General features: G+C 49.6%; 1 protein-coding gene and 1 pseudogene across 1 annotated transcript in view; one reads left to right on the top strand and one right to left on the bottom strand.

Moving 5' to 3' along the window:
* Positions 1-2534: 2534 nt before the first annotated feature.
* MTHFD1 (methylenetetrahydrofolate dehydrogenase, cyclohydrolase and formyltetrahydrofolate synthetase 1) overlaps positions 2535-19522 on the bottom strand; it is a 67119-nt gene continuing 50131 nt past the window's right edge. The window contains exons 22-28 of the mRNA XM_075530513.1: positions 16122-16163; positions 13197-13297; positions 12294-12471; positions 8312-8419; positions 7107-7259; positions 4358-4451; positions 2535-2722 (exon numbers count right to left, since the gene is read on the bottom strand). Coding sequence (XP_075386628.1) covers positions 4362-4451; positions 7107-7259; positions 8312-8419; positions 12294-12471; positions 13197-13297; positions 16122-16163 — 672 coding nt within the window. The 3' untranslated portion in view covers positions 2535-2722; positions 4358-4361. The remainder of the gene's footprint in view (positions 2723-4357; positions 4452-7106; positions 7260-8311; positions 8420-12293; positions 12472-13196; positions 13298-16121; positions 16164-19522) is intronic.
* LOC142425343 (large ribosomal subunit protein eL30 pseudogene) lies at positions 17956-18467 on the top strand (annotated as a pseudogene).

Here is a 19522-nt window from a genome sequence, read left to right on the forward strand (position 1 = left end):
GCTTGCATATTCATTTGAACAATACTGATCATCCCATCCTAGCCTCCCCCACAGCCCAGGCCTGTAGCTACCAAGTTTGGTCTGCAATTCCTTGTTACGAGCCCTTTCATGTCAGAGAACCTTTTGGGAACAAGTCCTCCAACCCTATCCCCGTGCACACCATTGAATGAATCCGTGCCTCCAGTTCTTGTGTGGTTTGATCTGTTCGTGGGCCCTGTGTGGGACGCACCACCCAGCGGGAGCTCCCGTCATCCTGCTGCAATCTGCTTCCCAGCAGAGAAACAACCCTCGCTCTCTCGAGTTAAGCGTGTACATAAATCACCAAGGCACAGCCACAGCCATCTGAGGCGCAGCTCCTAGGAGGCCCATCTGCTGACATTAATTGGGAGGGGGAGGGGTCCAGAGAAGGGTCCTAAGGACCTATATTCATAGGTATCCCATTTATGCTTTTGTAGACATTTAATACCATCCTGTGTGCTCTTTATGGTCTCCTATTATAGAAATGGAATCTGTAAGCCTGTACCTAAGACATCTTTTTATAAGACTGAGCACTCAATTCCACAAAACCATGAATTCCACGTAATCCAGCAACCTCTGGATTTCTCCCCTCTGCTCCTCCCACCCTTATCTCCTCTTCCTTCTGAAATGATGTAAAATGCACATCCACCTCTCAAACATGGGGAGGCCAGTTGGGTGAGGCCTGGCCAGTGTTGCTTTGTAGGAGATCAGAAGCTTTGAAGGCAGATGGTGAAAACAAACCACAGTCTAGGCAGGAATTAGCCAGTCTTGCAGTCTGCTTTCTGTGAAATGGGGATAGAGAGTTGGTGTTCTTACCTGATGCATTAGAACTTATCTCTGGACACTTCCAAGCACAGGTCTGCTTCCAGTTCAAAGCTCGAGGCCCCCTTTTGGGCAATCCCATTGCTAAGAATTGATCCTACAGTTGTTCTCACAAAAAGGCCCATGAGAATCTATCACTGCCACACTGTACTACCAGAAAACACGGAGCCAGGCTCAGTCTCCCTCATTGGAAGACTCTTTTTAAGTACCATGTAGTCCAAAGACACAGGGTGGATCTTGAAATGCAGACGCACAAAGGTCTCCAAAATAACTGCCAAGTGGGAATCACAAGTTGTGCTATTTGAGTTTGTACCGAAGGCATGTTTTCTTCCACTTAGGAAGTTTCTCCCATCAGTGATGGTGCATTCATTTCAAGCAACATTCATCTTAAAGAACAGTTCATGGTAAGAGCCCCCAATAAAATGATTTTTTAACCAAATGATCTTTAATTAAATTCATTTTATTGGGGGCTCTGACCACAATCCATACAGACACTGTGTCAAACACATTTGTACATGTTTCCATCATCATTTTCAAAACATTTTCTTTCTACTTGAGCCCTTGGTATCAGCTCATCTCCCCCCACCCCTTAAAATGATCTTTTAATAAAAAAAAAAAACAGTTCAGTATTACTTCTCTTATGGCTTTATCTACTAGTCTTAGCTTGTCAATCTCTCTCTTACCCTTTCCTCCAATTGTGTTCACTACCCTCCCAGTACGCAGGGCTTACATTCACATTGCTGTGTGTGTGGATACAAACAAGGACCAAATCCTCTAAGATGAAGCATCTTGAACAATCATCCCATCTGATGCCAGACAGACTTGTCTCTAGGGCGACGTCTCAGCAAACCCCATTCCAGATGAAGGTTTACAGAACACTTTAACAAATGCCAGAAATAATGAGCTCGGCATTTCTGTGCAGACAGGGCTGGAGGGATGCTTTGGATGTAAATGACATTACTGAGTTACAACGTGTCAGTCACCGTACAAATTGTCATTGATGACGTGTTCCCTTATCTGCACAATCACCCTAAGGTGAGTACCAAGAGGTGAGGTAAGGAGGTGGGAAAGTTGAATTCTGTACTCACGACCTCTACCAGGGCCCGACAGATTTAGCACTGGCACCCTTGGGGATGCAGCAGCCGCTGGAAGGAGGTAATGTAGGAAGATGATGGTGGGGGGGGGGTGTTTGAGGAGGGAGCAGAGGATGGGAGACAAAGGACAGAAGAGGGGCCACTGGAGAAAAAAAAAATCCTTCTGCAGGAAAAGGACCTGCACTCAGTGGGCACTAAATTAGTATTTGCTGAACCAGCAGAGTGGAAGGGCTATCGCCAAGTTAGTGACCGTCCTTCATGGGGAACTTAAAAATAAGAGGTACAAAATCCACTACTGTAAAAAGTAAGGAAATGGTGCTCAAGTTGTGAGAATTCCAAGATGTTCAGGGCAAAGTCCTGTATCAGCAATACTTCTTAGTGAAAAATTCGACAACATAGCAAGGTACATGGCCATTCTCTGTGTCCACCCCTAACGTTAGCCCCTCGGGAGGTTTCCTGACGACGTGTCCTCCCAGAAACACAGGCAGACCCACGGCTTCCCGTGAAACGCAGTTTGCGTTGTCAGTCCCAGGACTCACACAGGACGGCAAGGATACTGCAACAAAGCCTAAAGAACCACAATTTATACTTAAACACAAAGATGGCAAAGTTACTCAACTTTATTCTGTGGTGGTTCAGTAAACAGACATGTGCATGATTTGTGTTAAGTTATACACGGAGATGGGCACCAAGATGACAGGCAGCCTTCTGGGGAAAGTCCCCAGCTCACTGCAGGCTCGGCCCAGGCTCCGTCAGAGCTCCAGAGTAGCTTCTGGAAGAAAGACCATCTGGAAGGAAAAGCCAACAGGAAATAAATGTCCTCTCTAAGCTTCTAGTTTCATCTTCTCTCCCACTCATACATTGTCAAGGCTCTATCTGCTCCTCTGGGGTCGGCCCAAACCATGACTGGAAACTGGGGACCAATACACTGGATACAGGTCAAGACCAGGCTGGGCAGTGAGCATGCAGGACATCTCCATGTCACACTATGTCCCCTTGATCAAAGACCACACCGAGGCCACAAATTTTCTCCTTACCACCCTGACGCTGTTTAAAGTGATTACTACAGCTTGCTTCCACCTGGACTTTTATTTTCTTAAATATTGCCAGACCTTCTGATAGTATACTATACTATAATCTTTGGAAGAGCCCTGGTGAGCTGCTAACCACAAGGTCAGCAGTTCAAAACCACCAGCTTCTCTGAGGAAAAAAGACAAGGCCTTATACTCCCATAGAATTAACAGCGTTGGAAAGCTGCAGCGGCAGTCCCACCCTGTCCTCTAGGATCACTGTGGCTTCACGGCAGTGAGAGGGCTTTGGATCATAACCTTTATGACACCCATGTCCTTTCTCAGGATCTCTGGTTGTGCAGTGGGTACCCACAAGGTGAGCAGTTCAAATCCATGAGATGTCCTGGGGGACAAAGATGAGGCAGCCTGTTTCCTTTAAGGTTCACAGCCCTGGAAACCCTGGGGAGCAGTTCTGCCCCATCCTTCTCTAGCTTTTCTCAGTCCTCCTCATCTCAAGCCCTCGCTCCTCAACCTATTGGGTTTTAACTCTGGGCCAGGTGAGCCGTTGTCAGGACTTCGCTTTGTTTGTTTCCAAGTCAGATTTCAACTTCTCAAAACCCATGCTTTCTTTGACTCTTGGCTTACCACCTCATTGGCTGGAATACACGGCTAAGTAATGTCCTGGGAAAAAAAGTGGGGTGACCCACCTGGAGTCTCTGAAATCATCTAGACAGATGGGGTATCAACACAAGTGGGAATCCCCCCAGCTTTCCCCTGGAGGCATGCTGCTTGGTCTACAGGCACTATCTCACTCTCATGCTCTCATCTGCCTAGGCAAGTCATATATTTTTTCTGTGAAGGAGAGTTTTTCTTCTTTGATGTTTCTGAATTTCAATGGGAAGTGCTCTAGGGGTAGATCATTTCCCCAAGCTGTGATGGACACTTTGGCGAACTCTCAACTAAGACTTTTGGTCCCCAGAACTCCCGGATTGGCAGTCTCTCTGCTACCACGGACATTTAGTCAATGCTTACCTTCACAGCTGCCCCTGCTCTTCGTGTGCTGCCAACTCTGAACCCAAAGACCCCAGGGCTCAGCCTCCCTCCAAAATGCAGCTACCCGGGGCCTCTCTTCTATGCTGTCAACCTGTGACAACCCACACCCTGCCGTCCACACCCGTGTTCTTTATGACATCTGCTGGCGACTGCCAACTCACTGATGCTCCCTTTGCTCGGGGTTCACTCTGCTACACGTTTTTATTCCCTTTTGGTACTTTCACGTCTATTTCTGGGGAACAGGTTTTGAAAGCATTAGAGGCTGAGGTTTCAAAGCTTCTGGGGTGGGGAACTCAATCCTATAATTCACATAAAAGCTTCGTCAGGAAAACTCAGAACTTTCATTCGGTAACAACTTACCTGTTTAGAAGAGTCCATTCACCTGTTCGGTTTCAGGATCCAAATCAATGTCATAGAAACAGGGCCGAGTGGGAAGTCCGGGCATTGTGCTCATCTAGGACAAGGGAAACAGCAGGAAAAACCATCTTTAGCTCTCCTTCCGCCTGCACCCCCCCTCCCCCCGGGAGAAAGTCCAGCGCTAGAGAGAGACTGGCATTGTACAGTTGTCATCAGAGGGGAAACCCAGCCACCGATGCCGCTCCGGGCGCAGAGAAGCCCTCGTGTCCTTCACTGAAGCTACACATCGGCCTTCATAGCCGTCTGCACCAGCAACTGCACAGGCAACAGCAGGGCTTTCACACTGGCCCTGCGGGGACCAGCGGGGCTAGGCGGCTGGGCAGTCAGTCTCGCTGCTCGCCAACCCTTTCTTGAAGCTTACGAGTTTTGTCGGGTCTGTTTTAAAAGAATCGTGTGTGGATGTCCATGTTACTTTTGCTTCAGCAAAATGACCTTCGGAATGAATAACCTTTAACTTAAACTTGGGTCAGCAAGAAAGATGAGGCTTTCTACGCTGAAGAGTTATTGCCTCCAAAAACCCCCGGGGCAGACCAACCCTGTTCTACAGGCTCTCTATGAGCTGGATTGACTCCATGCAGCGAGTTCCGTTTGGTTGTCATCTTGGGCCAGGACATTACTGCACAGAGGTGGCTGTCCAATCAGTATGCTTACTGGTCCAACTTGTCCTTCTAAAACTGAGCTTGGAATGCTTATTGGATATATTTTCACTTTTCTAAAGGCTTGGCTTTGACAAATATCTACTTAGATGCAAACTTGTGCAGCTTGTAAGGGAAAACTTGGTATGTTTTCTTCTGTCACCATCTCCTGCATAGTGAACATACACAAGTTCCTCATCAAACTCAGTCAGGAAAACAGTGTAGGATGAACTTCCAAAACTCAGCTATAAAAATGTTACAGAAGAGGATGAGTCATCTTTAAGGATGAGTCACCTTCTGGCTCACAAACCATCTATACTTTAGAGAATCTAATCCTGATATCCAAGTGCTAATCAATACTTCCCACACTAGCTGCAGGCTCTGTAGTCAATGCGAGAATGGGATGTACTGAACGTAGGCACCAGGAAAAAGGAGAGGCCCGGCCTCAAACTGCAGGCAAGCCTGAAGGTGACATGATAAAGAACTTGGGCCTGCTGATGTAGACATGCACGTGCATGTGGGGAGAAAACTCTTAAGACAGTCTCCAAAGATTGATAATATTGAGATAGTAGGGTTTGGGATGATTTTTGAAAAAAAAAAAAAATTTCTTCCAAAGAGGATTTTCTCCCAAACACGAATCACGTTGATAGTCAGAAAATATTTAACATGGAATGATTTTACCTATGCATACATATGCACCTAGATCTAGAAATCTGAGTTCTTCGTGTGAACAGGTCAACCACACAAACCCCCTGGGTTACTGCAGCCGGCATGGTTAAGTTTGTAAACATGTTCCCCAACCTGGGGGTCCAAAGCGCTCCAAGCTTGAGAGGGCAGCTTGTGTTTCTCTCTTACTAGCGTGACCTCCTTCAGGCCTGCTTCCCTCTGCACGGCCACCACTGGCCTGCAGACACAGAATGTCACTGTGGAGGGTGCAGCCGCCACTCTCAGCGGCTGACAATTTCTCCAGAAAGCACACGGACTTCTGCCTTCCTCAGCGTGCTGGGTGAAGTGGGCAGTGTTCCCCGACAAGGGCATCTCCTCATCTCCTGAAGGCTGACAGGCTCCTTAATATCAAACTAAACCTCTGCCTTTGGATGGTTGGGGGAGGAGACACTGGTGGGCAGGCACGTGGCTGACCTCGCTCTAGAAAACCTGTAGATTGGCAGCACTACCGAGCACTGGTGGGCAGGGGCGCCGGGCTCTCATAACTTGCCCACAGCCCACATCGGCAGAAGTGAAAACGGGATCAAATTTCATGCCCCTCCTACCACCTCCTCAGGACACTGAAGGCAGGCAGCGCTCCACAGGCCATCACTGGCTGAGTGAGCGCACTGCCCAAACTGTGGCAATGCCTGAAACGGCCCTCAGCGACTCAACCAGCGAGTTTCCAGCTTCCATGCACAGAAAATCTGCAGGACCGTGAAAGCATTTAGCAGCTACTTTATCTTCAAGTGTAGTAAGCAATCACACTTTCTACTTCTATGGGGGCTCATTTGCAGGGCGTTCCTTATTGAAAATAAACAACCAACCCAATCAGTCCCGTTTCAGGTGTTGGCTCAGGTCACAGAGATGCAGTGCCTCCGGCACTCTCTCAGCTGACCATCAGGAGCGCTGGGCTAGTCTGTGAAAGGTGCTTAGGAAGTGCTAGTCCTGGTTACTTGTTGGGCTTAAATCTGCAGGGTCCGCAGTTCAAAACCACCAGCAGCTTTGAGGGAAAAAGACTGAACTTTCTACTTTGGAAAATAGTCAGACTCTCAGAGACCCACAGGCGATCACTGTGTGGTACATTGACTTGATGCCAGCAAATTTGGTTTGGTTTTGAGATGCATATTTCAGCATGACTACCGGCAATCAAGTAGGGCTGTTCTGGATCCAGCTGAGGTCACAGTGTCCTTGGGAAACAGACTTGAACCGAAAGCATGCGATAAGTTGCCGTGCGCCCAGCTCCAGTGCTCTCCTTGGTTGGCGGTGGATTCTGCTCGCTGCACATTTGCTCCGGGGCTTCGGTAATGGATTTAAAACCAGAAACCCATCAATCAGTAGCGCGCACTTACCGTTCCCACTAAGGGGTATAGGAAGCCAGCCCCCACACTAGCGCGGATGTCACGGATGGGAAGGACAAAGCCTGTTGGCACACCCTTTTGTTCTGGGTTGTGAGACAAGGACAAGTGGGTTTTGGCCATGCAGATGGGCAGATTCCCGAAGCCCTGGGAAAAGATGGAAAGAGAGGCAGGAAAAATGAGAGAAAAATAAAAAGGACAATTACAACAAAACACACCCTAGCCTCACGTGTATGGACTCCTGAAATTACTTTAATGCCTATCTCCCTCTGTATCCATCTCTACCTCACCACCCTCTAGTTTACTTCTCAAGACCCCAAAATGAATCAATTGGCTGAAAATTTTTAACTATATTTCAGTGCCACTGAGTCAATGTCAACTCATAGCAACGCTATAGGACAGGGTAGAACTGCCTATGAGTTTCCAAGTCTGCCTTTTTTTTTTTAATCCTTTTAACAGGGGCTCATACAACTCTTATCACAATCCATACATACATCAATTGTGTCAAGCACATTTGTACATTCATTGCCTTCATCATTCTCCAAACATTTGTTTTCTACCTAAACCCCTGGACGACTGCCACTCTCTACAGGAGAACACCCTGAGAGGCGGCTGGTGGTTTCACACCGCTGACCTTGCAGTTAGCAGCACAAGGTGTTACCATGATACCACCAATGGCTCCTTTTTCAACTATATAACCAAGTGAACAGGAGCATCTGGAGCAGACGTAAGGATAATACATGAAGGCAAGATCTCGGTACTGTGCGATGGTAACTATCTTTCTCGTGGCTGGTCCACACTCGCAGACGCATGGTGTGCCCGTTGCTGTTAGCTGCTGTTGAGGGGCCCTCTACACACGGCGATCCAGAAGCTCGGCCGACATCTGTTCAGAATCATAGCCACACACATGGGGGGTGGGGGGAACTACACTTGAGGGGTACTGGTGGGACCTGAACCCAGTTCCCAACATGGTAGACGAGAGTTCCACACTGAGGGAGGCATGCTGCCCTCTCCGTGATATGCAAAGTTTGAATCACTCTTCAAGAAAGAATTGTGAAGCAGGAAACAACTTGGGACCTGACCACCCAATCCACGTACTGTACTTCTGAGCAGACGCAGAGTGCTGGAGGAGACCCAGGGGTCCTACCTCCCAGGCCTGCTTTAGAAAGAGCTGAGAGAACACACATGCACACACCTACCTGCTTTGTGTAGACTTCGGCTTTTTGCTGGGCTTCGGGGAGCAATTCAATGTCATCTGCCCCATAGATTTTCTGGGCGATGATCCTGATCTTGTCCTCCACTGGGAGCTAACACACAAGGAGGGGGAGGAGAGACCAGGGTTAGAAACCCACGGGGACATATAACCAAGCCCTGGCCACATTCTAGTTGAGAGTCTCCAAAGGGGCTGGGTGGTTTCATACACAGCTATGTAAATTGTCTGAGGCTTACCAAGCTGAAAACATTTCCTTCAAAAACCAAGACCCACATTTCTTGAAGTAGAAAATGACCCACAGAGGTGACCATACTGTGCATGCGCGTACACACGCGTACACACACACACACACACCTTAACAGCATAACAATATTTTGACTCTCCAAGAACAACTATTTCTAGAGGTTCTAATACAAAGCTCCATCCACCTCCTCACATGCCAAGCTATATCTGGATATTATCTATGCCATGAGACAACCAATATCCCTCTCCATAACCTCCAGCTGGTACATGAAAGGCAAGTGCCACCTTCAACACAACATCCCGGGAGGCCACTGCTGTTACTTAGAAAGAGTCACAAAAAGAAGCTCACCCTGCCCTGGGATGATCTTTAAACTGTAACTCAAAAATATCCCTCCAAGTCGTCTCAAAACCAAACAACCATTTAGCTGAACTCGTAAAGAAGGTTTCTGCCTTGCTCACTGCTGCTCTTTTAAGATCCAGCTAAATGGGGTCAGACGTAAACAGAAACTCGAGAGATCAGAGAGGAAATGTAGGGGGCAGGGAGTCTGTAATGAGAACAACAACTGGGAGAGGACGGGAAGGCTGCACAACTCCAGGAAGGGCATGAGCGTCACTGGGTTGTCCCTGTAGAAACTGCCAAGTTGGTCTGTGTTCGACTGTGTGCAGTCTCAACAACAATGAATTCACAAATAACCAAATAAAAGCACCGGTGTATTAAAACGACACAGTGCGAAATCAATAGAGGCTGGGAGTGGTGGAAGAGGCGGTCTCCCGTGCCACTGGGAGCAAACACAACCCTACCTGCAATGGCAGCAGAGAGGCCAACAGTCTACCTGGTGGGGAGCGCAGCGCTTTCAGGGAGGTGGGCCCCACTTCTCTAAGCGTCACCACACTACAGAGCAAACAGCTAGCGGGGAGACCGTCTAAAGGAAAGTTTCCAACAGGTCATTTGGATGCTCAACTTCTAAGTTAGGCAATGTATCAATGGCTCTGTACACCCTACAACCACAGCAAAATGCTGAGCGAGTCATGTTTTATGAAAGAAGCAATAATCAGAAAAAAAAAGAAAAACAATAATCTATTACCAAAAAAATCTCCCTTTTAAATCAGACAGCAATTACTTATGGAGGGGCCTTGAAATACAAACAAGAAAAAAGAGCGAATTTTCTACTCTGATCTCAGACATAGGTTACTTACACATGCATCTAATAATTGGAGTTTCTATAAATGCCAAGACAGTCAGAATTGTTAAAAAAAGCACTTTCGTTGCGGGGTGACTTAAGACTAGTATATAAAAAGAGGCCATCTCCTGCTTGTCAAAACGAAGCTATGCATAGAAATGGGCTGTACACTCCTACAATCCCACTTCTCGTTCTCCGCGTGGCCTTTCCGGACAGGGTCCCACACACACGCCCCGTGAAAGAAGGCGGCGTGAGGGAGCTTTAACTGCTTTACATTTGTGGGCATATGCGCTGTTGTGGGGCTGTCTAAAACGGTGATTGGTTGAGCAGATTTTCAAGGAGCCCTAGACAATCCGATCTGTCAGGAGGATATGACTTGTAATCATCTTAGAGCTGCAAAAGCAAAGAGAAATAAGAGAACACCAAAGCTCAAAGGTTAGGAGGTTCCTCTCCTGCCTGGTTTTCTGTGCAAAAGTTCATAGACACCTGCTCTGTGACACAGCCGGCAGGTGCACTTGAGGATGGCTCTGTAAGCACTACTCGCCAAAGGGGACCACACAGCATTTTCTCTGTGGGCTCCCTTATGCTGGTGGACTTCGAGGTTCCCTGAGAGTACAGCCCAGGGACCTGTTCCCTCCAGGTGCTTGGTTATGGCCAAGTTTACCTATCTCTGCCCCGTTTGCTCCAAACACACAGGGATGTTTACAGCACCTTCAAATACGTAGGTAGAAATAAATGGTTGCGGGCACAGACCCATTTGCCTCCACACCTCGGTTCACCTGGCCTGCCTGCCTACGTGTACCCTTGAAGATTCCTGTCTGCCATCGTTCGCAATTCAGGATCGTGCGTGTAAGAGCACGGAGCCCTCGTTACCTTTGCTGTTGGTGACTCTTGTGCGTCTTCTCCTGCCTTTTATTCCTTTGTGGTATTGCGATCACCCCCTTTTTGTGTCCTTACCTTTCTCTTCACCCAAATTAATATGCGGTGATTTCCCTGCCCTACCAGCCCTGGTAATTTAGGGTCACTCTGGAGTCCCGGTGGCACAGTGGGTTACCCATGAGAGGCTACTGACCCAAAGATCACTGGTGCAAAACCACCAAGCTACAAACCACCAGTAGCTCCTTGGGAGGAAGCCAAAGCTTTCTGCGCCCATCAAGTCACAGTCTCCGAAACCTTCCGGGGCGGCTCTGCTCTGCTCTGACAGGCTCGCTCTGAGTCAGGCTTTCTGGAGCGCTGGGCGGCACAGTGGTTACACGTTAGGCTGCTAAACAAAGTCAGCAGTTTAAAGTCACCAGCTACTCCATGGGAAAGAGACGAGGCCTTTTCTCCTGTAAAAGATTAGCCACAGAAACACAGAAGGGCAATGCTACCCTGTGCTACGGGGTCGCCATGAGTTGGAATCTGCTTGATGGCAGTAAAGAGTTTTGAGAATCAATGATTATGTTAAAAACAAAACAAACAAACAAAAAAGAGGACCTGATGCAAAGGGCTTGAGTGGAGAGCAAATGCTTTGAGAATGATTGGGGCAGGGAATGTATGGATGTGCTTTATACAATTGATGTATGTATATGTATGGATTGTGATAAGAGTTGTACGAGTCCCTAATAAAATGTGAAAAAAGAGAAAAAAAAAAAAGAAAATGATTAGGGCAAAGAATGTTCAGATGTGCTTTATACAATTGATGTATTTATATGTATGGATTGTGGTAAGAGTTGTATGAGCCCTAAAATGTTTTAAAAAAACAAACAAGAACAACAACAAAAAAACCAGTAACAACAACAACAAAAAATCAGGCCAAAAAACAACCTCAAGAATATGAGGGCTTCAAAAAATTCACGGAAAAGCTCCATTATCTTATAATCCCATGTTTCCACTAACTTTTTGTAAGCAGAATCAGCTACAGTACTCATTCTACGGTCCTAAGGAGGTCTTTAGTGCCATGGACACACCACCTGAAATGCAAGGAGCAGAGAACGGAAACAAGATACAGCCTGTAACAAGGATGACCTTTGGCTGAACTCCTGCCACGGTACCACAGAGCAGGCAGTGCCTCTGCTTGGGCCAGAGGTGATGGAAAAAGGGACCAAGGCTCCTGCAGCGCTCTGGTCTTGCACTCTGACCTCGAGACAGCGAGCTGTCAGGGAGAGTGTGGAGGCGCACACCACCTTCCCCCATCACTGGAAGTGGTCATAAACCTTGCTGAGCTTGGTGGCACTCCTAGTCGATGGGTCAAGTGGTTGGTCCCTTGGGATAAAGGTGGTCTGAACAAACAATTCAAGCACCCCAGGATCCACATGTACAGCATCTCCAGATGACGTCCCCTTGCTCCTCGAAACAAGGGCCCGTCCTGGGGAGTCTCTTCAAAACCCTCACCCTTTAGGTAAGCGTGCATTTGTAAGGAAGCTGCCTAAGGCTGGGAGCCCATGCAGTGGTCATGTAATTCACTCACACGGCAACCAAACCCATAAGGTCAAAGCATGGGACCACGGGGCCCTGATCTGAGGCGTCAGGTGGTGTGTGTTTTCCCCAGAGTAAGTCGCTCACCTTGAGGTCATACAGGAGCTGGAAGCTGCTGGGGGCCTGCGCTGCTCTCTGGACGGCCTGTGCCAGAACTAAGGCCCCCCTGCCCCCTTCTGCCCAGTGAGTGCACTTCACAGCATCAAAGGCTCCATGTTCTTTGGCAAGGCGGCTGACGAGCTCCAACTCAGCCTCTGTGTCCGTCCTGTGAAGACAGTGTTTCACATTAAAACCTTGAGCAGGGACGGATGGCTGGAGAAGGCAGTCTTGGGCTGTCCATAAGGCCCAGGTGATTAGTACTTGCTAAACGACGACTAATCAGGGAATACTGCCTGGGAGTGAATCTGGGCCCCATAAGCGACTCTCAGCCAGTGACAAAATCTTTGCATATCTCAACTTCCACACGAGTGGAACGGGACTAGCCATGGCACTGCGGCTTCTCGGGATGCTATGGGCTTAGGCAAGTAAACATACAGAAAGCATTTAGAATAGTTTAAGCCGTCATCAGAATCAGTAGATAGTAGCTTTAGAGTTCTGCTCTGCTTCCCTTTCAGTGGCTCGGCCATGATAACGAGAGCGAAAGGAGCACTGCCACGTGTGAACAACCCACGCAAGTCCTTTCCTACGCGAATCCTTGCAGCTCAACACCAGCTCGACCCTTTGTAAGAACAGCCCACCAGCCTGGTGGAATAATGGGACTCTGTCGGGCTGTGCCTCCCAAGACCAAAGAGAACATCTACTTCACCCCGTGGAGAAGAGGGGCCTGCCGCTTAGTCCCCAGCAGGGAGAGTCCTCGCTGTGACTAATGAACGCCGTGCCGGGGAGGGCAATGGCTCGCCGACCACGTGCGGCCGGCGCAGAGAGCAGTCACACGAGAAGGCACCGCTGTGCAGTGCTTTCCTCACCATTTCCCCCTCTTGCCGCACTTACTTGAACACATTCACAGCCACGACTACCGGAACACCAAAGAATCTGGCATTTTCTATTTGTTTCCTCAAGTTACTGAAGCCCCTTTCAATTAGCTCCAGGTTCTGTGAAAACAACAGTGGAAGGCCGGTGAGCTCAGAGTTGAAGCAGTTGCAGAGGCTTCTTACCAGGGAAATGTCCTCTTTACAGTCAGGAGCCACTCGCTGTCAGAACAAGGGGGCAAGTCCGGGAGGGATTCTCAGGTGCGCTCTTCACCCTGGTGAGGGAACGCCCTGCAGGAGGGCAGCTTTGAGTCCAGCACAAACTACCGGGGGTGGTGGGGTGTGTGTTGAGCTTGTGTCCCAGCCAGTTTGGCAATGTTGGAGCTGTTGTATTGGCCATCAACCAGCTCTAGCTTAGTAGAGATAGGAAGGTAATTAGTTACCTCTACATAAATTATAAGAACCCTGTGGTGCTGTGGGTCAGGCATTGGGCCATTGTGGTAGTTACATAATCCGGTGTCAATTTGAGGATTCAGAGTGAAGGGGTGGAGTCTAGACTGTCAATCAGGTCGTAGCTTGATGACCTCACTTGGAGGCACTAAGGAGATAAACAGCTCACTGGAGGCGAGACACATGCTCACTCCATGGGAGACATCCTGTGAAGACACACGGAGAGAGGCTGATGGAGCCAGACCAGCCATGTGGAGACCCCTGCCAGTGCCAAAATGCTTACAATGCCACTGGATCCACAAGACTTCCCACCCACCTACCTGCATTTGGTGCATTGCATGTGTTTCGTGAGTCTGAAGACTTTATAGATTGGTATCGGATATGGGCTAATAACAGATTTATGGATTTCATCTGGACTGGGCTGGGATGTTTCCTCAATATTCAACTGCTCTTGTACTTAAAGCTTTTCCTTACACAGGAGTATCCATGAATTTGTTTCTCTAGTCTACGTGGACTAACACAACCATTAACCACGAAATGGGTGGTTCAAGTCCCTCAGTGCTCTGCAGCACCAAGCTGAGGTTATCTCCTCTCATAAAGATTCACAGTTGGGAACCCTGTACAGCAGAGGTCCTCAAACTTTTTAAACAGGGGTCAGTTCTGTCCCTCAGACCCACTGGAGGGCCGGACTATAGTTAAAAAAAACCCTAACTATGAACAAATTCCTATATCTTATTTTGAAGTTAAAAAAGCAAATGAGGCAAAAACACCCGGAGGGCTGGATAAATGTTCTCAGCAGCCGTGGGCCATAGTTTGAGGAGCCTGCCCTACAGGGTTGCTATGAGACAGTTGTTCCACAGCTGCCATAAAGACTAATGGAAAACAACACAACATCCACCAGGCTTTCAAAGGTTTTCCTGAGCTCAAAAGTGAACTTTCATAAGGGACACCAGCCAACAAGATAAATGCTGTCTGCAAGAATGAAAAAGATGGAATTTAATAGACAACCATTAAGGAAATAAACCTTTAAATGAGAACACTGCTTGTGGCAAGCCATACCAACCCCCACCAATAGGGCGAGGGCCAATAAATCACAACGCTACAGGCACACTCAGTGAAATACTTAACACACCACACTACGAGAAGATGGATCTGGGTTAACAAAGCAGTCTGCGGCCACGAGGCGGTAAAGTTGGCAGGACGGAACTCTGTCTCTGCACCAGCACAACGGCAGACGCGTACACTCACGAGAAAGGCCCAGCTAGCCAGGAGGCTCACGGATTCTATTCTGGCGTTTCTTTTCTTTTTTAAAGACAAGCGTACGTTTAAAAGACAGCAAGTAGAGCAGTCTTCAGTAAGAATCCACACCCGGGGCAGGGAGTCAGCAGCAGTGACCTTGCCGAGTGTGAAGACCCACACCCATCATGGCAGAGCAGGAAGGAACGGGAGGCCAGGGTGCCACCCTCATCAGCGGGAATGGGATTTGTGCTCTTTCTTCTCGCCCTCTGAAAGCGGAAACGTGGGGCCAGGCTAGGTTTGATTCTGAGGAGCGCTGCTCATGCTTTACCCCGTCACAAGAAAGCCAACGTGGATGCTAGGCAGGCGGTGAAGGGTTTGCAGTACACAGACTTTCTGAGATGAAGACACCAGCTGGGCCGGTGAGGGCGGCCACTCCAATTAGACACAGGGAAGGCTGTGGGGGGGCGGGAGGGGGGGCAGGAGGGCCCGAGCTGTAAATTCCCCTCCTACGCCCGCCTCAGACATGACCATAAAAGGCAAATCATAACTCTTAAGACAGGCGGCCCTGGGTGAGGGTGACTCCTTTCCAGGCCGTCTGAAAGACTTCACCGGGTGACCAGGCATTGCTTGATCCTTTAAACGCCTTGGGGGGGAGGAGTGTAGGAGAAGGGGGAAAGGAGATGTTGGGGGTTGGGTGGGGACTGAGACATGGAGTGAACAGAGACAGCAGCTGGTCTGGCCATCCCCTCACAGGTCCACCCCTGGTAGTAAACGGGACACACAGGGAAAGGCAGGCGCTCGCTGTAAACCATGTCGGCCCCTGGGAGCTCTGCCAGGGAAAACAAGCCGAGAGGCTGGGGGTCTGCAGGGGCAGTTTGGACAGAGTTGCACCGGGCCCAGCCCGGCCAAGCCCCACAGGGGGCACGACAGGAGTCTCCCAACAGCACAGAGCAGGCTCCTCAGCCTCGGCATCTTTTGACATCCTGAGCTGACAGGGGCCGTCCGTGCAATGTCGAGCGATGTGCAGCACGCCTGGACTCTTCCCAGCGGATGCCGCATCCCCCCTGGCTGACCGGCGACAGTGGTTTCTAGGGACTCCGTGCCTTCTGAAGCACTTCCCCCTCTTTCTCTTATCTCACACGGTGGCAGCCCCCAAGGCCTGTAGCACCCCTGGCTCCCAGGAGCACTGCTGGGTCAGGGTGAGGAATGCTGGCTGGGTGGCACTTTCTAGGTGAGAATCAGCAGGGGTCAAGGTTACCTCCTCAGTGTAGGCCTTGGGTAGAGGCAGTCCAGCAGTCACCTGGAAGGCAAGGAAACAAGTGAGAGACGTCATGCCACCTTGTGAGGCTTAGTGGGTGTCCTCGAGGGTCCAGTCACTCGGCCTAAAACAAGTGAGTGCTCCGAGACCAGGGGCCCTGCAGCGCCGGAGTTAGCCATGGGAATCTCTTACAGGGGTCAAATACAACCCCACTGGCTGCCATCGAGTCAATGAACGGGTAGAACTGCCCTTGTGAGCGTTGGAGACCGTCAGCTCTTTCCGGGAGGAGAAAGCCCTTCTCTTGGAGTGGCTGCTGGCTTCAGATGCTGCCCGTGCAGATCACGGCCCGACTCAAACCCTCGCTTGGCCAGCAGGGCTCTCTGGGGAGGGGCCGTCTCTGGAGGCAGGGGAAGGATGCTCTCGACAGGGGCACCCACCGCAGCACACCCCGTGGGAGGGGAGCGTCAGTCTGCAAAGGCCACCCCAAAGGTGTGGAGGTGGAGCCTGTGACAGGGTCTGCGAGGGGCTCCCTCCCCACGCTGGTCCACGCCAGCCCAGGGCCAGTGAAGGTCTCAGCGGCTCAGAACTGTTATGCCGAAGACAGACAGGCCGAGGGAAAATCACCAGCGGATGGACTTCCTCCTCCTGCAGCCGAGCACCTCGAAGGTGTGAAGACACCGACGCAGGGAGCCCACCGTGGTGGGGTGAGTGGTGTGCCACAGGTCCTGCTGTGTGCTATGACTCAGCCGTGCCTTGGCCACAGGGGAGGTATAAGCACGGGAGGGGGTGGGGCTGGGGGGTCAAGACAGGGAGCTTGGGAGGAGTAGCTGCGGACAAAAGACTGTGCTTAAGGGGTCGCTGGCCTGGTCTCGCCCCACTCCTCAGGGAGGTTATGGGGCTCCAGTGTTCTAAAGGGGCCCGGACAGGTGAGGCAGGAAGCAAGCCCTTGAGCTGCCATGCTCGTGGCGTGCGTTCTGGGCTCCCTGTCCCTGAGTCACTGAGAGCAGCAGTGTTTGTGTCAGGCCCTCTTCCCCTCTCTTCTTTAGACCATGCTGGGCGGCCGGGTGTGAGGTGTGAAGAGGCCTGGCTGTGAGTCGGAAAAGGTGCTCACGACAGAGGAGCGCACTCTGTACCTGAATCAGGGGTTCACTGGCCAAGAGTCTTTGGCTTCTCCGGCTAGAGAGGCGTGTGGAGTGCATCACGGCCCTAACCCTCGGAGGACAGCCTGGGGACCTCACCTTGCAGGGAAGCCTGCGAGGCCAAAGCTATGCTCAGTCACACTAGCAAGTGTGCAATGGGCTTGTCAAAAACCACGTGGCACGTGCTATCACAAAGGAGTCCTGGTGGCATTGCACTGGGGGTTCAAGTTGGGTTGGGCGCTAGCCTTAAGATCAGCAGTTCAAAACCGCCAGCTGCTCTGCTGGATGGAGCACCATGGGCCTTTCTGTCGTGGAGCAGCCTAGCAGCCTCTGTTCATGACAATTTCTGCCCTAGCTTTTTAAATACTAACCGCGGTCTTTTCTTTCTTACTCTTTATTTGCGTCTTTATATTATGGTTTGCTTTTTGCCACCTTATTTTGTTTTATTGTTTCTGTTGGGTTTCCTAGTTTGTGAAGCACAGTAGGAGTGGACGTAGAGCTAATACCCGATGCAAAGGTCTAACTGGGATGTGGAGGGAGTAGGGAGTGAGAAGGGTGAGGGGATTTGGGGAACAAACAATGAATGGAGAGCTGGAGGGAACACTAAAACTGATTGTGAGGATGTAATGTAGATACAACTCATTTGACAAGCGATTTAACCATGGAAGTGTATATGTGAATACTAGATCAAGAAAATACTGAAAAAAGAAAGAAGCATTGTGGGTCTTCCTTCCTTTCTCCCTTCCCGGCCATCTTGGCGGCTGCTCTTGGTTGGGGGCCGTCCCGCACCTAAGACAGGAAGATGGTGGCCACAAAGAAGACGAAAAAGTCGCTGGAGTCCATCAACTTGAGGCTCCAACTCGTTATGAAAAGTGGGAAGTACGTGCTGGGCTACAAGCAGACGCTGAAGATGATCAGGCAAGGCAAAGCCAAACTGGTCATCCTGGCCAACAACTGCCCGGCCTGGAGGAAACCAGAAATCGAGTACTGCGCCATGTTGGCCAAAACCGGTGTCCATCACTACAGTGGCCACAACATCGAGTTGGGCACGGCGTGCGGCAAGTACTACAGGGTGTGCACGCTGGCCATCATCGACCCCGGTGATTCTGATATCATTAGAAGCAGGCCAGAACAGACTGGTGAAAAATAAATCCTGCAATATTTTTCTTTAATAAACTGGCGAGCGCTTGTTTTAAAAAAAAAAAAAGAAGAAGAAGCAGCATGCGTGAAGGGGAAAGAGTGGTTGCTCAGGGGGCACTGAGTTTACGTCAGTGCTGGTAGAATAATTTGGAAAAGGTTATCACTAATCGTTGTATAACATGAAGAGCATAATCAATGGTACTGAATTATATATAGAAGTTGTGGAACTCGAGAATGCTTTGCCCCATATAAAAATTACATGAACAACAACGGGTACAAGGAAGAAGAAAATGTTCTAGAATTTAATAAAGCGACACTTGTACAATTCTTAAAAGAAAAAAAGACTGACAGCCTCTACAGAGTAGACCCCACAGGGCGGCTCTACTCACTGCGCTGCCGGGTCGCTGTGAGGCAGGACTGACTCCCTAGCAAGGACTTTGGTGCGGGCTTTATGATTTCACAGTAGACTGAATGCGGAAGGTGAGAACACAGATGTCATCCATCAAGTTAGAGCACGAACACTGAAGACAGTCCAAACGCCATGTGGAAAATACTGACTTCAATTAAAAATGTTACTTATGTGAGTATGGAACGGTTATAGGTTCTAGTCTAGCAGCAGCACTAGATAGAACCCACACAAACCTGCTGCAGGGAGCCCTCAATCAATTTTCAGACTAGACAGGGATCCCGAGCCTGACCTCTGGAGAACCGCTGCATTATCCAGGGAAAAAGCGGACCGCCACACCGAGGGACAGGTTTTATCCTGCAGCTTGAGGGAGCGCTTCCCCCTTATTACCATACAACCTCCTAAAGGAAAGGCATTCAATACTTCAACAATTCAATAGCTCTGAGAACTGGCTGGAGGAAAGGTGTTAAATGCTAGCACATAATTTCTGCTAAGTAGGAAGTCAGGAGAAAGATGGGGCTTTCTCCTCCTGTAAAGAGGCAGTCTCAGAAGCCCACAGGGGCAGTTCTACCCTGTCCTACAGGGTCACTGTGAGTTGAATCGCCACAATGGCACTGAGTTTGGTGTGTGTGTGTGTGTGTGTGTGTGTGTGTGTGCGCGCCTCGGCGAGGAGTTCAGGAAAATGCCAAGTTCAGATTAAGCTGAGGATATGGGAG

The sequence above is a fragment of the Tenrec ecaudatus genome, chromosome 14, assembly GCF_050624435.1.
Source record: "Tenrec ecaudatus isolate mTenEca1 chromosome 14, mTenEca1.hap1, whole genome shotgun sequence".
Taxonomy (NCBI): domain Eukaryota; kingdom Metazoa; phylum Chordata; class Mammalia; order Afrosoricida; family Tenrecidae; genus Tenrec; species Tenrec ecaudatus.